Here is a 24,324-nt window from a genome sequence, read left to right as displayed (position 1 = left end):
ACAATGCCCCGTATTGTACATTAAGCCAATATTACAATGTTTACCGCAACCCTATTAAATCCTATCGACAACGCTGCAGAAATGGTGTGCTGATAGCAATTCGGTGTTCCACGTTAGGCCTCTTATGTTCTTGTACTGTTTACGGTCCCAGTTCACCGGATAATTTTTCATCAAAGCCTATCAAATAACTAAACAATTCAGTTATTTAAATACGATAAAATTGAATAATTAATACATTAAAACCTATTAAATAGATAGTTGTGAATATGTTTCCATATATATTGTGAGAAGTAAATACCACTATATGAAGTAATAAAACAATAATAACTGATTAAAAAAATATTACATTAAAAAAAAAAATTAAAAGATGAATAAACTACTTGTGGGGCAAAGAAAAAACGCGATACATTTTTAATAAGATTAATAGCTGTATTTTAAATGCATAGGTAATATTTTTTTCTCTACATTTTTAGAGTAAACAATTTAAGAGATTTAAAAAAAAAAGAATTCAGTAAAATATATCAGTAAGGATTTCGAAATATATTTGAGATTTGCAAACATAAAGGAATCGCTGATTTAAAGTATAGAATAAAGAAACTATAAAAAAAAATATATATAGAAGAAAAAGAAATAACGATTAGATCAGTAAAAGCAATAACTAAATAGAAAAAATAATTAAAAATATTAGATGTTAAAATCTGCAATATAAATAGAACATATGCTGGTATTTTTAATAATTAGAAATCAAAAGTTTAGATGAAAACCAACAAATGATTTACAACAATTTTTTTTATTATAATAATTTTCCCGTTCCCCATAATCGCACACACCCACATATATTCTTCATTTAATAAAACCATCAACATACATAAAAATTACAATCAGAAAAGTTCTTGTACATTCAGGATATTACATATCTTTAAAAAAAATCACTACCTTTATTCATACCCTGAATGTGGGAACTTATCTTGTATTTTTAATAAAAATACTTTTTTTACAAAAGTAGGAAAACCTTATGGCTAGAAATAGGTTTAGACAACTGTCAGGCTGGACCCAGCAACCCTACTAGTAGAGGAAATAAATTGACTAAAACCCTGGGGACCAACTTCACTCGACTAATTTCACCAATAGTGCTATAGAAGGGCTGTTACTTTATATTTACAAGGGAATAAAATCCGAATAGAGGGAGTTCTACGGGGCCTCGAGGGACTACGAAGGGATATGGATAGATTTCATTCCTAAAATTGAAAAAATACGGACCCTCTCTAAGTAATTTCTGATACTAAATAAAGATTCTACGCTTTCTGAATTAGAGGTCGTGAAAAAACAGTAGAATAATTTAAAAATAATAATTACTACTTTTGATAATAAATATTAAATTATAAATATATATGTTTATAACATGAAATTAAGTTAAAACGTTAATTAAATTAAACTAGCAAGTAGAGAATATCAGAATCCTCAGCGTTAATTTACTCCTAAGATTTTTAAGCTAAGGAATACTTCTGGTATTTTGAATAGCTATATTATAGTTAGAATTATCCTATTTCTTATCATCCAAACAAAAATTAAAATAAAATCCGTGTTCTTGTGTTTTACTAGTCTCATTTGCCATCTTTGTTAATTTTGAATTCTTTATGGAGATATTAATTTTTAAAACGAAATAAAAACACACCTTTATACTTTTCCTAAGAACTGTAGCGTTATTGGTATTTTTCAACTAAAAAAAATATAAATTTCACAAAGTTCATTATATTAATAATTTTCCACAAAAATATTGACACCTCTCCACACCTGTTTCTATAAGTCTGCGGCTATAATGCATATAATCAACCTCCCCTGGCTTTTAATACCAGTGATAAATTTGAAATAGAAATGCTAAGATATCCTGGAAACGTTCTTTACCAAGACGTTAGTGAGAACCTTGTTCTGGAGTCCTCCAGATTACCTGTAGATATTTTATCTAAGTAATGACAGTTTAGTGTTTTTTCTTAATAATATTACGTAGATATCTTTATAATTATTAAATTTATATAGGTATGTCGCAGTTTTTGTTCTTGTAAATAAAATATGGTAAGGTACCAATCTGTATTACTCATTGATTTTAATGTTGCATATCGAATAATCAAATAAAAATGATAAAAATAAAGAAATGAATCCATGATTATTATTTAAAATTATTGTTCTGCTCTAATGACTATAATTTAAAAATAATAAAGGGTCATATAATTATTTTCATTATAAATCTGATATTTTACTTTCTACGTTTACAATGGAGTGTAATGATGGAATATAATTAAGGCTATATTTAAAAAATTTTATTGCAATTTTTTTTTCTTCTTTTCTATACGAGACCAACCAATCCCAATCTACTATAGGTGGGGAGGAGAAGAAAAATGACGGTTTAAGTTTTCATTCGCGAAATAAAAGTCAACCTTTCCAGAGGTTTCAAGATAGGCCTGCTACAGTTTAAAAGTTGTCAAGGTCGATGCCTTAAATATATGGGCTACAAACCACCTAATTTATGCTTTTGTTATTTTTGTTAACTTTTTTACGAGTATTTATTAAGCATAAATTAATTTTTATTAATATCTATTGACCCAAAATGTTGGTTATTGAAAAATGAGACAATGGGAAAAAAACAAACAACCAAGTAAAAATAATGTGGAAGGTAGAAATATTTTACAAAGTGATGGTTAGAAATATTTCTGATGATATTGAACAGTTGTTCAAAATATAAAGCCAATATAAATAACATTATCCCATGTGGTTTCAATTTTCACTCACTTCAATTTTCAGAAGGAAATAAGGAAACATTAACAAAAAATTCGAAAAGAAACTAGTTGGTAATTCCGTCATAATTACATTCACACAACCACACAGCTGTGCTAATCAATATGCGAAAACAAGTCCGCATTAACACCTCAACAATTAGTCACAAGCTTAATTGTTTCGTTACTCAACGTTGGTTATGGCGCCCAAATAACGACCATACGTATATCCAACGCATCATTAAAAAACTCTTCAATCTGTCAGCTACAAGGCATAATTTCTTAATCAATCGAAGAGGTCATCGTGCAAACTGACAGAACGACCAGGGTCAATCATAAATATTTTTTTCTACTTCTATTTATTTCTGAAGATGATTCAAAATCACCAATGTGATCAACTATTTAAATCAAATGGCCGACAGAGAACAAAAGAATTAATCGCAATCACATATATATTACATAATTCCCGTTGCACATTTTTAGAAAACCAGTTTCAAAGACTATGATAAAAATCATAGTACAGAATATATCATAAAGTGTTATCTCGATAATCCGAAATAATTACTGCAGGAGGTTGGGATAACAGAAAGTATTAGGAAAAATTTTAAAAAAATAAATGCACATAAATGTTTTTATTTACATATTTTTTCCCATATTTTATGGAAATTTGACAAAGAAATTAAAATTTTAAAAAAACAAATATCTTCTTTTGGATCCCCATTAATGCTAAGTGATGATTTAATTTGTCAAAACTATAATATTGTTCATTTATAGGTGGAAAAAGAATAAGTAAAAATAAAAAACACTCGTTGTATGGATTTATTTAAAATGTGATAAAAAAAAATTAGTTTATAAAAAAAAAAATATATTATACATATTTCTATTAATCAAATTAGTTTACAGAATCAAATGACATATACAGTAGATATTATGTATTTCTAATTCCAATAAAAGATTTTATAAACCCTTCTATAGGAATTAGATTAACTGATATCGAAATTGTACACATATTCACTTTCGTATATATAGATATATTATTATTTATTTATTACACTATTAATAAATTAAGATAATATTTCTCATACTAACCTGGATAAAATCCAAAGAAAATTTGATTTATTGAGAGCTATTCTCTCGGTTGTTACGCTTGGTTAGTAGGGCAAAGGAAAAATAAAATAAATATAGCGTACAAAATGACAACAAAAAAAGTTGTAAATATACTTGAATGAAATGTATAGCATCTTAGGATTATAAGGAGTTCTAATAATGTTTCTTTCTCTCAGATATTAAGGATTTTAATTAATTATGGAATATAAATAATAATATTATTAAAATAAATATAAACATTTATTCTTAAAATAAATTAATATGTCTCACTAAACAAACAATAAGATGGATGTATCATTATTGGATTTACTTTAAACATCGCACACTCCACGTCATCAATTACAATATTTTTATTTTATATTATATTATATTCCTACTAACTATTCAATTTTATTGTGAGGTGTCGGTTTATAATGATGTGTTGTTCATTTACTTTTTTTAAACAACAATGAGTTTTTATATAAAATAAAAATCTTCAAAATCTATCTTCTCAAAGATATTGATTATTGATTATGAATATTAGATTATTGAATTAATATTGCATTGAGGATGCGTTAAGTTAATAAGTATCACTTCTATATTAACATTTATATTAATATTATTAACATTAAATTTCAAAATAATCATTATTTGCAGTTACTTACGAAAACGAACAGAGAATTCCCACTTACCTAAAAACAAAAATAATTAAATATTAGTTTCTATGGAGGAAAAACTATTACATTCTAAGACAACTATAAAATTAGTGATAAAATAGATATTGTTTAAAAAAAATTGATAGCATCGTAGATTAACCTAATAAATAGAAAAAAAGTGGAAATGAAAATATTATTTTCAATAAATTAGTGTGATCTCATGATTTTTCTTTTTTTAAATCAGGTCAGATAATAATATCATATTATTAAGTAAGTTCAGATACTTCTCACAGCGTTAAAATAAAATACGATATCTATATTTTTTTTGGACATGAAACAGAAAAAAATGTGCGTTTGAACAGTAATGAATATTTTTCCCATAGAACAAGGTCGAACTAGCCTTGACTGTGAGAAAGAGCTCTATATTATCTCAATAATTGACGGTCGAAAAAGGAATTTATAGCATACATTTATTTAAATACAGATAATTCTTCGAGATTAGCTAGCAACTCCTTTACTTAAATAATATTACGACTTAATTTTGATAAAACTCATTTAGTATTTGAAATATATATTGCATTCAACGAATAATTTAAACTCATTTCATTATTTCTACCATAATAATAATAATAAAAAACTGTAAGAGTTGTTACACAACTGTAAAAATGTACGGAGATATTGTGTTTACTTTTCATTTATGCGTTATTGTTATCAATTACCGTATTTCAATACATTTGTATTTTTGATCTTTTAGGTAAGATTAAAGGTAATTGCTATAGCAAGAAAATAAAATTAATATTTACAATTATAATCAATATCTTGTCGCTTAGATGAGCAAGATTGTGTACATTTCACAATACCCTTAAATATACTCTAGCGAACAGATTGCGTTCAAAATATTAGCAATATGTCATCTAACAGCTGAGCAATAATGGTTATTACTCAGTAATAATTCATTTATTCTTTTAAAAATTGGATTGGTGACGTAAGAAGTGCTATGTACATAGTGTTCTAGCCTCTATACTTGATTAAAATACAGTTTGGAAGGCGTACACAAAATTTACATTTGAAAAGAAATTCTCGGAACATTTTGAATTAAAACTGAGTTAGTACGGAAAAAAGGAATGACTTTTTCACGTAAAGAAGCCTCATTTTCCGATTCATCCCTGCTTCATATTCTGCTGGGTTCGTCATTTGCTCATATCATCTGGAATACTTAGTCAAACTCCCAAAGCCTTTACTCAATGTATAATACACAAATAGATTTTTTCGTGGCAAATTAATTTTTCATTTAACAAACAGTATCCATAATCATTATTAGGAATAACTAAACCGACAATAAAACCAAAGAAAATATGAAATGAGGTATGGTCAGAAATGAAACACATAAAGCAGAATACTCTTTAATGAATGTAGAAGTTTCGGTCTAAATTATATGAGTTCTTTAGGGCTAACCAAGTAATGATATAAGAATAATAGAAAATAGAAGAATAAATAAAGTAGTATTACAAGAATAAATGTAATATATACATGTAAATAATAATATAGTATACATAAAAATAAATGTTATATACAAAAAGTAAGGAGCATGGGATGATTGATACAATGAACATGAAGAAATGCTAAATTAATGAAAACCAATTAATACGGTATAGATAGGGTAGAATATACATATATATGTTTTAGTACAGGGGTTGTTGTAGAACCCTTTACAAGAAAAATAATATAGAGTGGAATGACAAGAAATTTATAATTAATGGCATAATTGAATCAGTACTATTTTAAAATTTGAATAAGTCGCGTTTCTTTTCCAAAAATTCGTTTCTTGTTGCAACAGTTAAGTTCTTAAAGATAGATTCATAACTAGAGTAAAAACCACGCAGTTTCTCCGCAGTGCATTCCTTCCTCTTTTAACAACATCGCATAATCGCTGTTAATTGCTTAAAAACATAAGCCACTGACTTTAATAGTTCTTATATGCATTACCAAGATGCATTAAGCAATTTTGCAGGTAACCTCTGTTTTCACAGCTATTGACAATATTATCACCATCCCCCCTCCAATTTAGTTCATAATGGCAGTCGAACAGAAGTATCACTCGGCCATATCTCGGCACAAATAAATATTTATGTGTCATGGAAAATGTTTTTAATTGTGAATGACACGGTTTTTATTTGATTATTATAAAATTCTAAAATTTTGATTTTATAAGTTTTTGAAATTACCGATTTAATTATTGATTAATATCTATTTTTATATATTTATATTATTTTAAAAATTTATTTGTTTATTTTCATATGTAACCATGCATAAAGACAATAAGCTATGGATGTGATGTAAACATCTACGTTACATCCAGCATTATCTCTTCTCTGGCTTTGATTTGGCTTATTAGATTAGTAGATTAGACTTATCCTTTCAGTCTTCTAGTGTCTTCAGGAATAAAGGTTGTGCTTATTGTTTATGTTTCGTGGTGAGTAACAAAATATAACAAGTTTTAGCTGGTATTTAGTCGGAATTTAAAAATAATTGGACAGGGAGGTTCCATAGTTTGACTTAACAACATAGAGCAACTTGGTAACTGTTGTGGAAGATCCATCGATATAGATTTTTACAAAAAAAAAATTGATCATTTCAAAAAATTGAACGCATCAACTTAAAAAAACTACTAATCCAATTTAAATATAATTCTGGCATCATTCAAGCAATAAAAGAATATTATCAACTTGTATCTATTGTACTTAACATTTCCGATCCCACGATTAACATTTAGAAACTATTTTGCGCAATCGTCTATTGTATGGTTTATTGCGAAATCGGTAAAGGAATTTAAACCAGTCTTCCACTGTATGTGTAGTTCATCACTATTTAAACTGAAGTAACAAAGACACATAAGCAAAGAGATTTTTCAAAATCAGATACACTGGTTATCTTTCGGACAGATGACATTAAGCAACCACAGACCTAAGTAGAAGCTATTTCGCGAATTGTCGTCACAATATGAAAGAAAATTCACAGTCATTATGCAAAGTAACGAGTTGTTTTGATGGACGAATGGAATGGGTTTTGAATGCCCAATGAATAAATGAACAGAGTAATACACTTAGTTAAAGTGACCTTTAAAAAAAATCTCTGTTTTTCGAACGGTGGAAATATTACACAGGGAGCCAAAGCCCAGATTTTCACCCTTATCTTTTTTTTCTACGTACACTTCGAAAATACACAAAAAACGGATTTAAAATAAATGCAATTTTCATTGACACGAAAGGTACCAAAGATATATATTATCCACTTTTATCCAACCCAAACGAGAATTTAATAATTTTTTTTTAGTCTATATAGTGTCACGTACCATCTAAAGTAAGCTTAAACATAAAAAGAGTTGTAATTTTTATAGAGTTGACCCTAAAATTGTTTGAAATTTAGAACTGGAAAGTATAGACTAGTAGAAAATGTAGTTTCAACAATAGAAAATATTAATTCAAAATTCAGAATGACACAAAATATGATAATTAAATAATTCTTGAAATTATTTATTCACAGAAAATAATCGTAGTCCAAATATAGATACTAAAAATAGAAGTTAAAATATGCAATTTTAACGAATTGAAAAAATATATAAGCATATAAATATAATGGGATATAGGGTATATTATGAATGCTGATAGATATAAAATGCATCTTGATGATAGGAAAATACCGCGAAACGTTGTAATATTATCATTAACAAAATAAAAAAATGAAGGAACAGATTATTTATAACATATATTTAATAATATATACTAATTGGTTTAATAAATAATTGTTTGCTATTGAAAAAATTGATAATTTTAGAATTAATTGTAAATTACCATATTTTCGACATGAATAATTTCATGAATATGCATTGATAACATGGCTCTTAACGTGTTGTGGATTCGCAATGGATTAATGAAATCAAGTTATTACTTAAATAACTGAATAGGTATTTTAAAGAGTTGTAATTCATTACATATTTCTAAAATTCAATCAAGAAATCGTAAAAAAATATAAAGGTGATTCTGTCAATTTTTTTTTGTTGATTTTTATAATAGTTAAACACAAATAAAGGATCTATGGCAATCGTATGTCACCTTTCAAAACATGAAGACATGAACTATTTGGAAATGTTCCGAGAAAAACCTGATGCATAATAACTATATTAAAACCTGAATAAATAAGAAGTATATTTAATATGGTTTCTAACAGTAAAATTAAAAGTGAGGAAGAATGTATCAGTGGTCAATATTTTTTTTTCATCATTTATTTATTGTTATTTACAACCGTATAACATATATACAAGTAAATTTGCTGTAGGTGAGATAGTGACATGATACAAACATGTGGAAAATCTACCCATTGATAGAACTCCAATTACATTTCTAGAGAAGATCCCGAGGGCATCTTCTTTTCAGACGCCTAGGAGGATTATTAGGTAATGAAGGAGAAGCCAAGTTAGAAACAAGTGGATTTGGGCGGTTGAGAAGTTTGCCATGGAAGGAATCGTATCTGGTTCCGGCCAAATAGGCAACCTATGGAACATTGGGGCCATGATGGATGACTTGATTTGTGGCAAAGTAAGAAGTGTTAAGGATTTTGGACTGTAAGGATTGGATTCGGGAGGAATTTGATGGTTTAGTGGATCCCCAAAGCTCAACTCCGTATGTCCAGATATGTGGTAAATATAAAATTTATTTCAACAGTAATAGCATGCGTTCATAATGGAAAGAGTTGTATCCATTTCGAACAATATGGGGTGTTAAACGCTTTAGCGATTTATGTTTCGGTAGTAATAGAATAAAGCGAACTTAGGACTTGACAAAGTATTGTCTAATTTTGAAGTTGATCTTGGAATTTTGGAGCCTTTTGTTAAAGAGTATCAATCACCGAGCAGGGATGATCTTTTTCGAAGCATTAGTTATTACCACATCATTATAATAATTCAAAAGAATTTTATTTTAAATAATTCAGTATATCATCACTGAAATACTACAGCAATAAATAATTCTAATTTAACAAACAATATTCACAGACGCGGCGGCTGGTCAGAAGAAGAGGGGAGGAGGTGCGAACAACACTGGCGGAGGCGTCAGGAGCTCATACCCAGGGCCAAGTTGAGGCAGCCTTCTCCGGAATATTCCAAGTGAGTAGGACTTATATTTAATATAACTTATATAAAATAACACTAAAGAACTTATATTTAATATAAAATATTTTATATTAATATTAATCACATCTGATCAATGCAGGATTTTTTCATCTGTTTGTTCATGTCCATCGAATAAACTCACCCATACCGTACGTGATACCCATAACTACATCGACTATATTAGCGAAAAACTTTTCAATGAAGTAAGAAGTTAGGAAATGATCTTCTGATGTATCTCCTAACTTATTAGCTGAACATCACTCACGTCTGGGTTATGTTTATTTTTATGAAAACTTCAAAATTAGCAGTGATGCAATAATTAATGTGAGTGAAGAGTTGAATTTATGAAAATGGAGCTTAGTTTTTTTCATTAATGAAGCCGTTTTCTACAATTTATATTTTGCTCTGTGATTTAAATTAACACAGCCTATTCAAGAAATAAATTTTAAATAAAATTGAAATTGAAATAAAACTTTTAAATAGGGACCATGGAAGTAGTCGATACATTTCAACAGGAATTTTTCTTTTATTATCCAATTTAAAATCATAACTTTCATGATATCTTTTAATAACCCTAACTCAGATATTACTTTAAATGACTAAGAATAAAGAATCAGTTTGTTAAATGTTATATTTTTTAACGTCATATATATTAATTATAACTGAATAAAATAAAACTCTTTATAGTGTGAAATTGATCTTGATGCTGTATAGATAGAAATGGCTAAATAACTAATTAATTTTATATTATTTTCAGTGAATTTTTAAAGTCAATAAAATTACGAAATTCCATATTTTTAAATATCTGATGGCTGTGAGGCCTTCCATATATTATATTAACTTAAAATAAATGACCAACATGATCTGCTTTGTACATAACTTAAGAATTATTAGTAAGATGTTTGAAATTTAAGTGTGGAAAAGTTGTGATAAAAAAAAAATGTACTTAGAAAACTTTAAATTTTCAAAATAAATCGTAATTCAGTTAGAAAACTTTAACTAAGGAGAGTGGGGTAGTATAAAAGTATACCTCTATGGTAAACTATGATTATACCTCAAATATCTAATACCTATTAAACTGAGCTATCAAATAACTTATAATTATTAATCTATCATGGTAAAAAATACTACTTTTATTTATTTTTTTTTTTTGCAGACAAAAAATATTATGTGTTGGAACTTTATATTAGAATTATTTTATGGGTTAATATATACTCAATAAATAAAATCATCCTTGTAACAGAGTAAACACAAAGTTTACATAAACTGATCTGGTTAAGATAAATAGACCACACCAACTAGAAATAAGGTCAGTAACTAAGCCAACCCTAGCAAGTAAATATTTACAAGCTACTGCTAGCAGCTATTTAGCACACGGCTGACAAATTACCGCCTGTGGCTACAGAATATTTGCAATGCTGTTTGACTGAAGTAAGTTCTATCAAACAAACAAAATGGCCGACTGATAGATGAAAGAGATCTAAAATACTTTCGTAAATAAATATTTAGAGCTAAATAAGGGATCATTCATTAAAGTACTGACATAAAAACCTTTCTGTTTAGATGACTAAGCGGTTACGGAGAGGTTTATTTATAAATAAATAAAATTATTTATTTAATTCTTAGATACAAGATAAATTTACAATCGACTTAAGGGATACTTTTTCTTCTCTAGTATTGAAGGAAGACATGTATGCATGTAGGAAATGTAAAATTTTAGTGTCCTCAGAACCAGACATTTTCACTCGCATTATACTTGGTTACATGTTTGTCAGTCTGTAGTCTAGTTTGCATACAAAATTAGCTAACATGTGACATTTTAAGATGCAATGAAGTATATAAATTACTCAAAAACTAGAAATTTCCAGAAAAAGAATAAATTCCTGAGAATGTAATTTTCAAAATAGAAAATTAGGTTATATAAAAATAAATAAAATAGAAATCATGGGAAAAATAAATTGACCTATTTACCAACTTGGCAGACGTTTTTCTTTAATTATATAACTTATTTACCAACAAATATTAGAATATGCTACGGACCTAAAAATGAGGTCGTAGTGACCACTGTGTCTAACAAACAATTAACAAATATTAAGGAAACAAAATATAAAATTAAACTAAAATTAGGAATGAATTGAATAAAATGCCGGAATAACCACAAAACCATAGCTTACATTATACAATTAGCAATCTACAGAAAGTAAATATTTGGACTCAGCAAGAGAACATCTCCTATATCTACGTTAAAGCAGAGACCCATAAGTTGCTTTCTCTCTGGGTCACTGCTAATGAAAACTTGTAGAGCTGAAGTGGGACCGCTAAATCTACAAGCACTCTGGACACTTGTCCAGGTGACTATTGCCAGAACACCAGTCGCACCCACTACGTTTATAACTCCTGAGATTTGTAAGAATGAGTGAAGTTGAATAGGTATTATTGAATCGGAATATTCAGTTGGTTGGGAAGGTAATGAGAGGAGAGCAGAAAATAATGAAATGAAATAGGAATTTGTTTTGTTGGTTTAACGTTCTGGTGTAATAAAACTATATTATGCTACAAAAAAAAAAACCTGAATTAATGTGGGGGAAGTACACTAGGGTGGTGTAAAGCTTCAGTAGTAAACTGTAGAAGTCTCTAGAATTATGGCTTGGACGAACTTTTTTATTGGAAATATCGATCTCTGAAAAGTTTTGTATTTTGCTGACAAATAATTTTTCATAGAAATTCTTGAAATTTTAATAACAACCATATTGGAGAAAATCAAGTGGTAGTGTTTTTGTCCCGGTTCAAAGAATAAATCTTGACAATACGATAATGAGAAATATAATATATCTCATTTTTACCGGGTTTTTAAATTCCGAAGAGATGAAAATGTAAATACATTCTTCCCAATTATCCGAAAAGATTAAAGAAGAACTATTGCAGAAATTTGCGGTGGAAAAGACCTGATTTTTGAACCCTCGAAAACGCCCCCGCTCACAGTTCCCTGCCTCTGCGACAATTTGTAAACAAAATGGTAGGAATCCTGTGCCTCATTCCACTTTTTTTTTATTTTCTCTCCTGAAAAGAGACATGAAAGAGAACCGTTTTTTAGGGAAATGGACCATTTGAAAAACGATGAGTACACAAAACAACCGTATCTTAAAAATGTAGACAACTCAAAAGAAACCTTCCGTGACGATGCAAGGCTTACTGACTGAGGAATGGTAGCTTAATGACCGTAGAAATGGTAAAACAAGAACTATGCTTACTATTTTACATTTTTTTGGGTACCCAATATTTTCAAAATCCACAATTCCAAGAACAAGAACAGAATAATCCAATAGGTCATCCACCTATTTAATGAATTGTTTCTGATCGAATAAAATAAATAGATTTATTAAGTATGAATTTATTTAAGCGAGATATATATCTATTTTTTAGTTCTTTAGTTCTTGTTTCAAGAAAGAACTTCATTTAATTTTGTGCATATTTATGCAAATGTTACACATAAGGTAGTAGACGAGTAATATTCCTAACCGTACAACGAATCAAACAAATTTTACGCCCATTCCACAGAAAAATATCTACTGCAAGAGATCAGATAAATTCGAAAAATCATCTAATATAAACCACGTTCGAACATTTTTAATTTCGTAGTAAAATTGTGTTAAAATTAGAATTATCATGAGATGTACAGAGAGGATGAACTGATTTTCTATTGTATATCTGATACTACAGGTTTTAGTGTTAGAAAAAAAAGAAACAGGAAAAAGATAGTAAAAGAAATACAGGACATGAGAGCTGCAATATTTCAGTAGGTCTGTATCGATGCGGGTGGCATCGGCAGTCACGATAACTTGTAGAAAAAACGTTTAAGACGTGACAGGAGAAATTTACCATTGTTACATAAAACTGTGGGGTTGCGTATTGGTGACTATGTATGAGGGCTCGGGAGCATTGGCATCCACTGCTGAACTGACATAGAAGTAAGAACTTTACTCAGCGGTTGAGAGTTTTTTTTTTAATGGTAGGATTAAAACCTTTCATTAGTGAGGCATAGGGCATAAAGGGTTTGGTATTTCGTCGTGAAACCTGTTAATATTTTTAACAAAAAGGTCTTATTTTTATTTCATTTCAAAAAAAAAGTGGACCATAATAACACTGAACAGCCAAGAAAATCCTTCTTCCTTAAAAATAGCCGGTATTATATTTGAAAAAATTGAAAAATAAAAAATAATTAGTTCTTGTTTCAGATTGTGAGATTGTTCTATAGTGACTAGTTACGTCAGATTTAGTTGTGTGATTGTCGCTAACACGTTAACAGATATTTTGATTCACACTTTGTAGATGCAACTTCTATTTTTGATGCTATAGGCAAGTATTATAGTTGTAAATTAGTTCTTGAGTTTCATTTTTCAACAACAAAATCTCCCGGGATATACCGAGTAAAATGTCTGTCACACTTGTAGTAATGAGATATCCTCAGCACAGAAACAGACTCGAAACTGCTACCGGACTGCTACAGAACTACCACAGAGAACTACTACCATCTTGGTATAAAGATAGGTGATGATTAGAATGAGCAATGAGTTCCAAATATTTGTAGCAATACATGTGCAGTGGAGCTGTAAAAAATGAGTATTGGTCGATGGAGAAGAGATGTCAGAGCCGCTGGAATGAATCAACGGATTGGCAACAGAAAAGTCTCCGAGTAAACATATACTAGGCTAGCCACAAGGAAAAACTTACATAAAGTCACCACTTAATTCTATTCGAGAAACTATTCTTTGAATTTTAATTCAACATTTATTCAAAAACCCATGCAATAAATTACAGAGTAACTCTGTTTTCATTGCACATCCGCATGTTAAACTCATTGTACTCCATTCAATGGATTCAAATAGTACACCAATAAATCCAATACTGAATTTAATCAACTGTTGGTGCTGCTGTAACACAAGTGATTTGATAACTTATCACATTTGTAAATACATGTCTTATTGTTGCTATGGTACAATTATTATTTTGAATATTTCAAAGAAAGAAAGAAGGAGGACATGTGGATTTCATCAATTGAGTAAATGTTAATTTGATAGTAAAATTGAGATTGAAAATAAGATAGTGAATTAGAAATTAGCAATTTGATTGGAAAAGGTTTAATTTACTTTTTATACTCCGGTATTTCAAAATAGAAAAAAGATTTTAATATGAAACCAGGGGAGTGGAGCTCTACTCCACTCCTAACAAAAGTGAAGCCAAAAAGCTCACACACACGGAGCTTAGGCTTACATTAAGGATGATAGGAATGTCTGCTATTGGAGTCTAAATTGAAAAAGAAGGCAGCTAGTGATTAGCTCCTACTCTTCCCATCCTTCTCTGCCACGCCAATGGTCAATTTATAAGGCTCGCCTTTTTAGCTTCATTTTTCTTGCCAGCTTGCACCCGCTATTATACCCCTCCCTCCAAATATGAAACCTACGGAAGGCGTAACCAATTTCAAAAGAGTTGCCATTTTTTTTTTTTTTTTTTTTTTTAAATGCCGAAAAACATAATAGAATAAATCGGGATGTTTAATAAATGTAATAGTAAACTCGCTGACGCCTTCAAAATCAAATATAAAGTAAAGGTCTAAATTTTTTTTCATAATTTCTCTGAACATAATGAATAAACTTTTGCTCTTTATTAAAGACCATCCGAGGACGGGACAGTGTATTTTAATCTTTAGCTTGATCTATCTCTTTCAGAAGCCCTATTCACAACAAATGAACTGAAATTCCGTACTAATAGTTGTTTTGAAGGCCATTAAAATAAGGGTGAATTTCAATAAAACTTTCGTCTTGGATATGAAAGTTTTTTCGGGTTTTAATGTTTGCGCACTTCGATAGGCTATCCAAGTTTATTAAAATATGTGTGTGAATTGAACGAGTATTAGAGAACTGCTCTTTGTAGATATCAAATTTCCGTCCTCAACACCCCCTACAAATTAAGTTAAATGATTGAAATTTGACTGAGTTCGTGTAAAAAAAAAAACAAAAAAAAAAAAAAAAAAAAAAAAAAAAACAGAGGTTTCAACTTACTCATATTCAACATCCGCATTGTTAAGGAAGGAGATCTCTCATCCAACACCTTTTTAGTAATTTTCCTGTATTGATGGAATTTCCAACTGTAGCTATCTCTTATCGGTGTGTTTGAATGTTAGTGTAAGTTAAGAAACCACCTTCTTTAAAAGCCTAATATCAAAATAGTTTTGTTTTGTACATTTTATTATTGGTAAGTTATTTTAAGCTGGCCTTTTGCCTATCATGTTTTATGGAAATGACCATCTAAATTAATAATATCGAAAAATATAATGAGAAACGACTGGATCTGACTTCCTTCTTGTAGATACCGAGGAATAGGAGAATTGGAAAAAAAATAAATAAATAAAAAAATAATTAAATAAATAAACAATATTTAATAGGAGCGGTCTAGAAAAATTTCTATTCTTGACTACATGTATTACATAGTTGCCAACGACCTTATGCAGCCATTACGAAGGATGTCTAGAGGGAGTCGCGTGACTAGTGAATGTATTGTGTTCCTACACTTATTAATATTATTTATTAAAATCGGTAAAATTTTTTCAAATGGTTTAGTGTCATTTATGGTTCACCTATGACAAGAATATATTCTGCTAGCTATAAAGAGTATACATATATAAAAAAAAAATTAATTTGTTTCCCGAGTCTCTCAAAAACTAAAACCAACTGTGACATCCGACTTCTGGCTAGCTCTCACTTATCCACCGCCTGTACATTAAAATTAATACTTCACCTAGGTGGATTGACCTTGTTGAGAATAAGATCTATGACGACAACAATAATAAATAAGAATGCTGTGTGATAAGAGGAATGTGTTGGAGCCTTCAGATTCTTATGAAGAAACGGTTTCACTTCTCCTAAGACATATTTTTATTTTTGCTTTTAGATAAATTACTGAAACTAGTTAAGATAAAACACAAACTCGAAAAATAGAAATAATAAAAAAATTAAACAAACATTACATTTGGGGCAAAATAAGAAAAAGTAACGATAATTTCGCAGTTTGAATTCATTTTCCAGATCTGGTTGTCAGATAATTTTCAGATATTCAATTAGCCAATTTGCATTGTCAATTCCTAATTCCATGGGTTCAAAAGTTTTTAGTGAAAAAATAAATGGATGGAGTATGATGAAATGTGAAGCTGAATCTTCACTGAACTTTAAACATTTTTTTTAACCACATCTTTTCATGATTCATACATTTGATTAATTCCAACGTAGTAACAGAGAAAACAAGGATATTTTTTAAATTATTGTGAAACCTAATTTTTCAAGACAACCATGGATATGTTTTCAAAGGCTTAACACTATCAACTGAAATCTAACCAAAGTTCTTCGTAAAAAGCAAAATTCAATAGGCCCGTCTTAAAATATCCGAATTCTATGAATTATTAAATTATTGTTTTTATTTGAAACTTCAAGAAATTGAATCGAATTAATTTTGTCAAAATCTCTAGAGGCTCAACTGTTTTATGTACGTTTATTTTTATCACATATTCCCGATCTAGACCCTAATAAATTTCATTCAAAAGACAAATGTTGGCATGAACACTATCCGTTTAAAAAGGAAATGGTTTATTTGTTTATCCTAAGTAAAACAAGCCAAATTAATAAATGTTTAATCAAATGTTCTCCATTATATTGAAATAATCGTTAATATAATCTAACTTCCAATCTTCCATCATCAACCAAAATAAACTTTTAATGTTTTCTTAATGACTATGACAAAATGAGGTCCATAATGTAGGATTTTTAAATACACTTCGTTTTAAATACTAGTTGCCTAAAGACCTATAATTGGCATTTTATAAAATGAGCTAGGTGATGTCACATTTGATGTGATGTCTTTTTATGTAAAAAGAATTCGTGTCATCATAATTAAATAACAGGTCAATAGAAACAAATTAAATGTCAATTGGTTTTTATAATCTGCAAAAAATATTAAACATTAAAAAATAAAAAGAACTACGTCAATTTCAATGCCAAGGATAAATTATAAATTAAAATCAGTCTTAAAACTGTTTTCAAACGTAAGATGTTTGCCAAGGCCTCACCATCAGCGAATTACTGAATAGATTAGCTTTTAAATGATCTGCAGTTATTATAACCTGTTAATACTTCATTAGTTTTGATAAAAGCTTAACATTAAAAACCGTTTTATCAACGTTCAGAAGATTCATTTATTTTATTTTAAAATATATTTTTTTCTTATACCATAAGAAAAGGCTATAATAATAATAACGCTACAAAAAGACAGCAATAAACAGGGATATTATCTCTTTTATGTCCACGTGTAACAAAGCTTTTGACCCATAAAAAAATTAATTGAAATTAAAATTTGCTATAATAATTATAATTAAGTACTAGTCACTAAACCATCGAAATCGTGGTTTCTAAAAACTGGAGCTTGGATTTCGAACTTTAGGTTACTTATGATTCCTCTAGTTATATATATCAAATACACACCACATCGCAAGGCCAAAGATCTTAATGCATAAAAATAATGAAATAATGTTGTCTGAGTGTGCATTCTTAGAAAATTGAAGTACATAAAAAATATTTACTAAGGAAAACGATATCCGATTTGAAATAATAATGTTTGTCTGGTAAACTTCACATTGGATATTCTAAGTCTGTTTTAAGTTGAGGCCTTGGTTTTAGATGATATTCAATATTTAATTTTTAACTATTAAAGTGATTTGGATAAAAAATGTTCCAAAATGCGATAAAAGTGAAACTTTAATTATTTAGCGAATCCATAGTGCTTTAGAACGGTAATAATTTTTTTATGAATCTTGGCATAGATAGTTCTCCATGACTGGGGGAAAAATATAGCGAAAAATTAAACCTTAACCTCATACACATAAAGTAGGCATTCTAGTTTCATTGCGAATAGGTACCACAACACACGAGGAAACAATTATATATTGTCAATTAAAAGCACTCTTCCTGGTTTTAACTATTTTATTTCATTAAAACCAATAACAATGTTTCGGGATTGTCAACCCATCATGAGGTATCTACTACAAATTCTCAAATACATTCTTTGCAGGAAACAATAAATATATTACAATTTCTTTTTTAAAATTCAAAACAATTATCTGATCAAAATATCTTTTAAAATTACATTTTGTGTTATCCTTATTAGTCTCATAATGCTAACAATAGCATCTTGCCGTCAATAATATAAATATTAATAATAAAATTACCAACACTTTATAAATAAGGAGATTTGAAATACCTTATTGAAACCATGGTTATCTTTACCAATGGTGACAGATTATAAACTGAATCAATACTCTCCTACCTCTGTTCAATAAAAGATGACTAATCTATCAACAATATTTTTTTTTTATAAAAGTTAACAAAACATATATTGCTAATTACTCAGAAAGGAAAAAAACCGATAATCGATAAAAAAAATAAATGAGATAAGCACAGATACACTTTAGTATGGACAAGAGATAGACCGGATAGTTAGCCGCTGGGTAGTGGATTGCTTTGCTATCTACAATAGCCTATTGTAGGGCATGGTCCAGTCCATTGTAGCACCACTCACAATGTACTCATTCTCCGGTTGTGTGGTCCCCATTCACTCCTTCCTAACTTACGTTTATCTCAAACATCATTTTTAAAAGCTAACATCGGAAGGATGGATGACTTTATATCGTGGTGGAACAATGAAATAAACTATATACACGAGCCTGCCAGGAAGGTTTCCTGACTTTTTCTCGGACAACAATATTTCCTGCCTCCATTCTACCGGCCCATAAATGAGAAAGTATAAATGATCCAAATTAAAAATACAAAATAATCCAAAAATCATTTTCTGTCGCAATATTAAAAAAAAAATTAATTGATCAACTATTAAAAAATACTACTTAAAAATTTCATCTACTGAAAAATTATGCACAACAGTCAACAAATACGATAAAAATAATCTGCAAAATATAATCTTTAAAAAAAATCAATGAATTCTGAGTTTAGTCTGGTTTACTCGCAGATGATTAGACACAGTCAAACCTATAAATCATTTGACTACAAATTAAATTTCCATTTGCTTCAGTTCAGAGATATCTTGGCATTTTACTTTCAGATATAGATCGAAACAAAAAAAAACCTTAACAGATAATCGACTATCGCGAAATGCAGACTTGAGAAGGAGAAATATTAAACGTAAAGCCTAGAACGCTTTGTCGGTGGGTTCGAAGATGTAACAAGTCATGAGAGTAAAACGTAAACAAATTAATAAATTTTATTTAGTATCTTCTTATTTTATTTATTTTTTTAAAATTTCTAACTTTCTGATGAGTTTGACGACAATCCCTCACATTTCTAGAATAACGAATTTCCTTTATTTTTTTCTGTCCATAAAGTTTTATTATAGGAATTATGATTGCGTTTGAACTATCTCATCCATACTATAATATTACAGTATATATTGATAATGCAATTCTTATAATAATAATAATAAAGCGTTGGTCTATGAAAAAGTAAAAATAACACATAGTAGGTCAGAGGAAGTTCTGAGTCAGGAAAGCAATATTTTACGAGATCATTGATCATTAGTTAGTACTTATAGACAGAGTTCAAAAATATTTTAAATCTTTTTTTTTAATTATTTATTTTATTTAATTTACAACTGTACAAAATAATACAATAGGTAAATATGTAGTATGTTCCATATACACTTGAAAATCTTGGGAAGGAACCACCCATTGGTGGTACTTCAAACATTAATTTAAATTAGAAGGTCCCGTGGCCATCTTCTTTTTAGACGCCTCGAAGGATTATCAGGGATTGTTAAGGATGAAAGATTAAGAATTAATGGGTTAGGATGATTAAGGAGTTTGGAATAAAAAGACACATATCTGTTTTGGGTCAAATCTGCAACAAATGGGATGTTAAGGTATTTTAAATCTAAAATAGTAAACAAGTAATACACCAATCGATGATATTAGTGTACTGTTGAATGATGTCTCAATATGAACTGATGATTTAGAATCGTTTTTAATATTACAAGACAATTTAAAATTTCCGTTTTCATAATACTAGAAAAAAAATGATAATAGATGTAATTCTAAAAATGGATGTGAAGGTATTAGAATTAAAATTAATTCCTTTAAAATATAACAAAACCACCCAATTAAATAAATATATAAAATGGCATTTAATTTCTTTAATCTAAGGCTAATAGCAATAAAAAATAATTGATCAAATATAGATAAATATATTAGTACAAAAACAAAACTCCTCTGCTCACTAATCTATGGAGAATAAAACTACTAAATGTAATTTTAATAGCTTACAGAGGAAAACCTTTTTAATTCGTTTTATCACGCAATAAATATGATCGAATTTTTATAAAATTTAGAATTCCTCTAGACACAGAACCATCATAATTCAATTGATAAAAGTAAATTAACTGAAAAAGTTGAATTTATTAAAAAGTCATGAACTACAGAATGAATGAGGTTACTTCACTGTTTCGGAGAGTGAAGAGATATTGCCTTACAGTTAGAAGCGGCAATGCCAGTATCACACCACAGTCGTGCGGGTCTTCTTAAATATTGCAAGGGGTTTCCAAGAACGAGTCTTGGCCATTAAAGCAAATGGATCACAAAATTATTGATCCACAAAGAGTGCTTAATAAAAAAGGGGAAAATTGAAGATTTAGTATTTCCTGCTTATATACAATTTATAATTTTATGATGATATAGACGTATAAGCAAAACTATAAAAACATGTATATGTATGTATATATTATATATTCTTGTTTTTATTTATTAATATATTCTTTTTTTTATAGGTGGGGTGATTCAGGAAAGCCGTTGAGACACACGGTTAGTTTCTGTGGTAAAATTGGACCTCAATCCTCATCAAGTCAGTGTCAAAAACAGGTGATGAAATAAATTGTATAAAATTTAATGTAAATATTATCTTTAGTATGAAATAAATTAATATAAATTGTGTGTGTACATATAATTTCGGTCCAAAGCGAATTCAATCAGTGGTTATAAGAAACCTCATTCTAAAATATAATAATTCGAATATGCTTTTTATACAAGGTCAGATATGCTTCACTTCTGCATATCAAATATAATTTTTAATTGTGCAATATATTCTATGCCAAAATACGCACCCTTGAAATTATTCAATGCTTTATTAAATCTAGCTTATTGTAAAATTTTTACAGTTTAGGGAAGATGTAATCGCAGATTTTTCGAAACAAATGGTATTATTAATTGGTATTAGAAGAAGGTCTTTTCCAAAATTTATCAATTGATATTAATTAAAATATGCTTTTTATACAACGTCAGATATGTTTCACTTTTGCATATAAAATGTCATTTTTAATTGCGCAATATATTGTATGTAAAAATAAGCAACAATGAAATTATTCAATGCTTTATTAAATTGCGCGAAAATAAAGTAATTGGTTTCTCTTGGGGAAAAAAAATAATGCAGGAGACTAATTCAGTCAATAGTTTTTTTTTCCAGAAAAAAATAATTTTTGTTATCAAAGGAGGAAGATATCTATAATACTCCTACAAAAACTCTACAAACCAACATTTATTTTATTTGGACATTTATTCTTTAATAAGGAGTTATGATCCCTAAGTACCTAAAAATTAAAAAGTATTTATAACTTAACCAGTTTGGGAACATACCCAGACCAAAATTTTATATTAAACCCAGTAAAAGAGCTGGATTTACATAACAACAAAATTGTATCCACGCATTTTCCAACATATCTAATTATGCATAAATATATGACTTTATCTAATTTGTATTCTTAATAAAATTCTCCAATATTTAAATTTTTTCTTACATAAAAAATATTCCATAAAACTGAAAGAAAATTAGATTTTGAAGGGTAAATGTTTTCACATATTTATATAAAATCGCTGGTTTCAATGTAATGTATCGTTTGTTGGCATGAGCGTTGACATGCTGAAGCAATTGAGTCACGAACAGGTATTTTCCATGTCCGTGTAGGTGATGAATTCTTGTTTGAGCCTATTGCAGAATCCTCACAGCTTAGGGAAGATGTAATTGCAGACTGTGCGAAACAAATGGTATTAATGTACATTGAGAGTATAATAATGTTATATCGATGTTCAATGTTTTTGCAAAGCATCAATATCAACTCGATTACGCTTAGTGATGGTATTTTATAAGAACAAGTGAGGAATTCGTTTACAGTTCAAACGGAGATATCTCGTTTGAACTTCTAACAAAGTCAATTTCAGGAACTTTGTATCAAGGTCACCGCTTCCCTCAATTACTGAATGCCAAATGGAGTAATAAGATCCGATATCGTCAAATTAGTTGAGCTAAACTATCCTATGTGCCCTCAAATGAATGAAGCTTTTCTTTATTCAAAATTATTTGTGTAAACATCTTTTATAATTATCGATTGGAGAAGATGATCGGGGGGTGCGGTCAGCCAAGAAACAACATAAATTAAAAAAAATGTATTTATGCCGACGTTTCGACCTGATTTTCAGGTCTTCATCAGGGCTATAAAAAGAAAAAAGACAACAACCATCATTTAGAGAGAAAAAAGTTGATTAATAACTATGGGCAAAGATAGTAGTAGATTGATTACATTATTATTTATATACATATAAATGTGAGTAATAAATAAATGATACAGTGGAAAGAATCTAGAAAGAATTCTTTTTTTTTGTCATAAGCTCCATTATTAATTTAACTAATTCGTTGTAGATTCTTTCCACTGTATCATTTATTTATTACTCACATTTATATGTATATAAATAATAATGTAATCAATCTACTACTGGCTTTGTCCATAGTTATTAATCGATTTTTTTCTCTCTAATGATGGTTGTTGTCTTTCTTTTTTTTATAGCCCTGAAACTCAGGTCGAAACGTCGGCATAAATAAATATTTTTTGTTTATTTATGTTGTTCTTTGCTGACCGCACCCCCCCCGATCATCTTCTCCAATCAGTAATTCACGATCAACTATCTACACCTCATTTTATAATTATCATTTAACTCCACCTGTGGTTACCGGCAGATCTATCTCTACCAGGAGATAAAATTTTATTTTATCTTTTTAAATCTTTATTGAAATTTATAACTTTGCATGATAATACATTCAGTAAATTTGATGTAAGTTATAATGGAGTGACACAGACGTGTAGAGAAACTGCAAATTGGTAGCACTCTAATGGAAATAAAAAAAAATATACAAATTAAGGTTTATTTATATGTCGAGATTTGCCATATTATTAGTTCGGCGATTCACAAATGGTCTGCCTCATAATATGATTTAAATTGGATTGCAGAAAATTATTCTTCAGAAATTTCGATGAGCTAATAAGCAGATGAAAAGCAGGGTCATTCAAACTTAAGGAGAGAAATACAGTGAAAAGGGAAGGTTTTGTGCAACATCTTGTTGAATCAAGCCACCATGAACTTGACAGTGAAAAATTTAGAAATTTATGAACTAGACAATCCAAACCATTTAAATGTGCATCTAAAATGATTGTTAATATCAAATGAATATAGTCAACTTAACATCAACATAAAGTGTAAAATAAATTTCTACTG

At 29.0% G+C, this 24,324-nt stretch overlaps 2 protein-coding genes across 7 annotated transcripts in view; one reads left to right on the top strand and one right to left on the bottom strand.

Annotated features, from left to right (window-relative positions):
- MCU (mitochondrial calcium uniporter) overlaps window positions 1-24,324 on the bottom strand; it is a 516,099-nt gene that overhangs the window by 269,719 nt on the left and 222,056 nt on the right. The window lies entirely within an intron of this gene.
- The window catches only part of LOC106678935 (myb-like protein X), a 200,923-nt gene that overhangs the window by 172,898 nt on the left and 3,701 nt on the right, over window positions 1-24,324 (top strand). For both annotated transcript variants that reach the window (XM_067053254.1, XM_014417800.2), the window contains exons 2-3: window positions 9,564-9,674; window positions 21,552-21,642. In XM_067053254.1, the coding sequence (XP_066909355.1) occupies window positions 9,564-9,674; window positions 21,552-21,642 (202 nt within the window). The remainder of the gene's footprint in view (window positions 1-9,563; window positions 9,675-21,551; window positions 21,643-24,324) is intronic.

This window comes from Halyomorpha halys, unplaced genomic scaffold (assembly GCF_000696795.3).
Source record: "Halyomorpha halys isolate HHAL.00 unplaced genomic scaffold, Hhal_1.1 Scaffold169.1, whole genome shotgun sequence".
In the NCBI taxonomy this organism is placed as follows: domain Eukaryota; kingdom Metazoa; phylum Arthropoda; class Insecta; order Hemiptera; family Pentatomidae; genus Halyomorpha; species Halyomorpha halys.
This window is presented reverse-complemented; position numbering and strand designations above follow the sequence as displayed.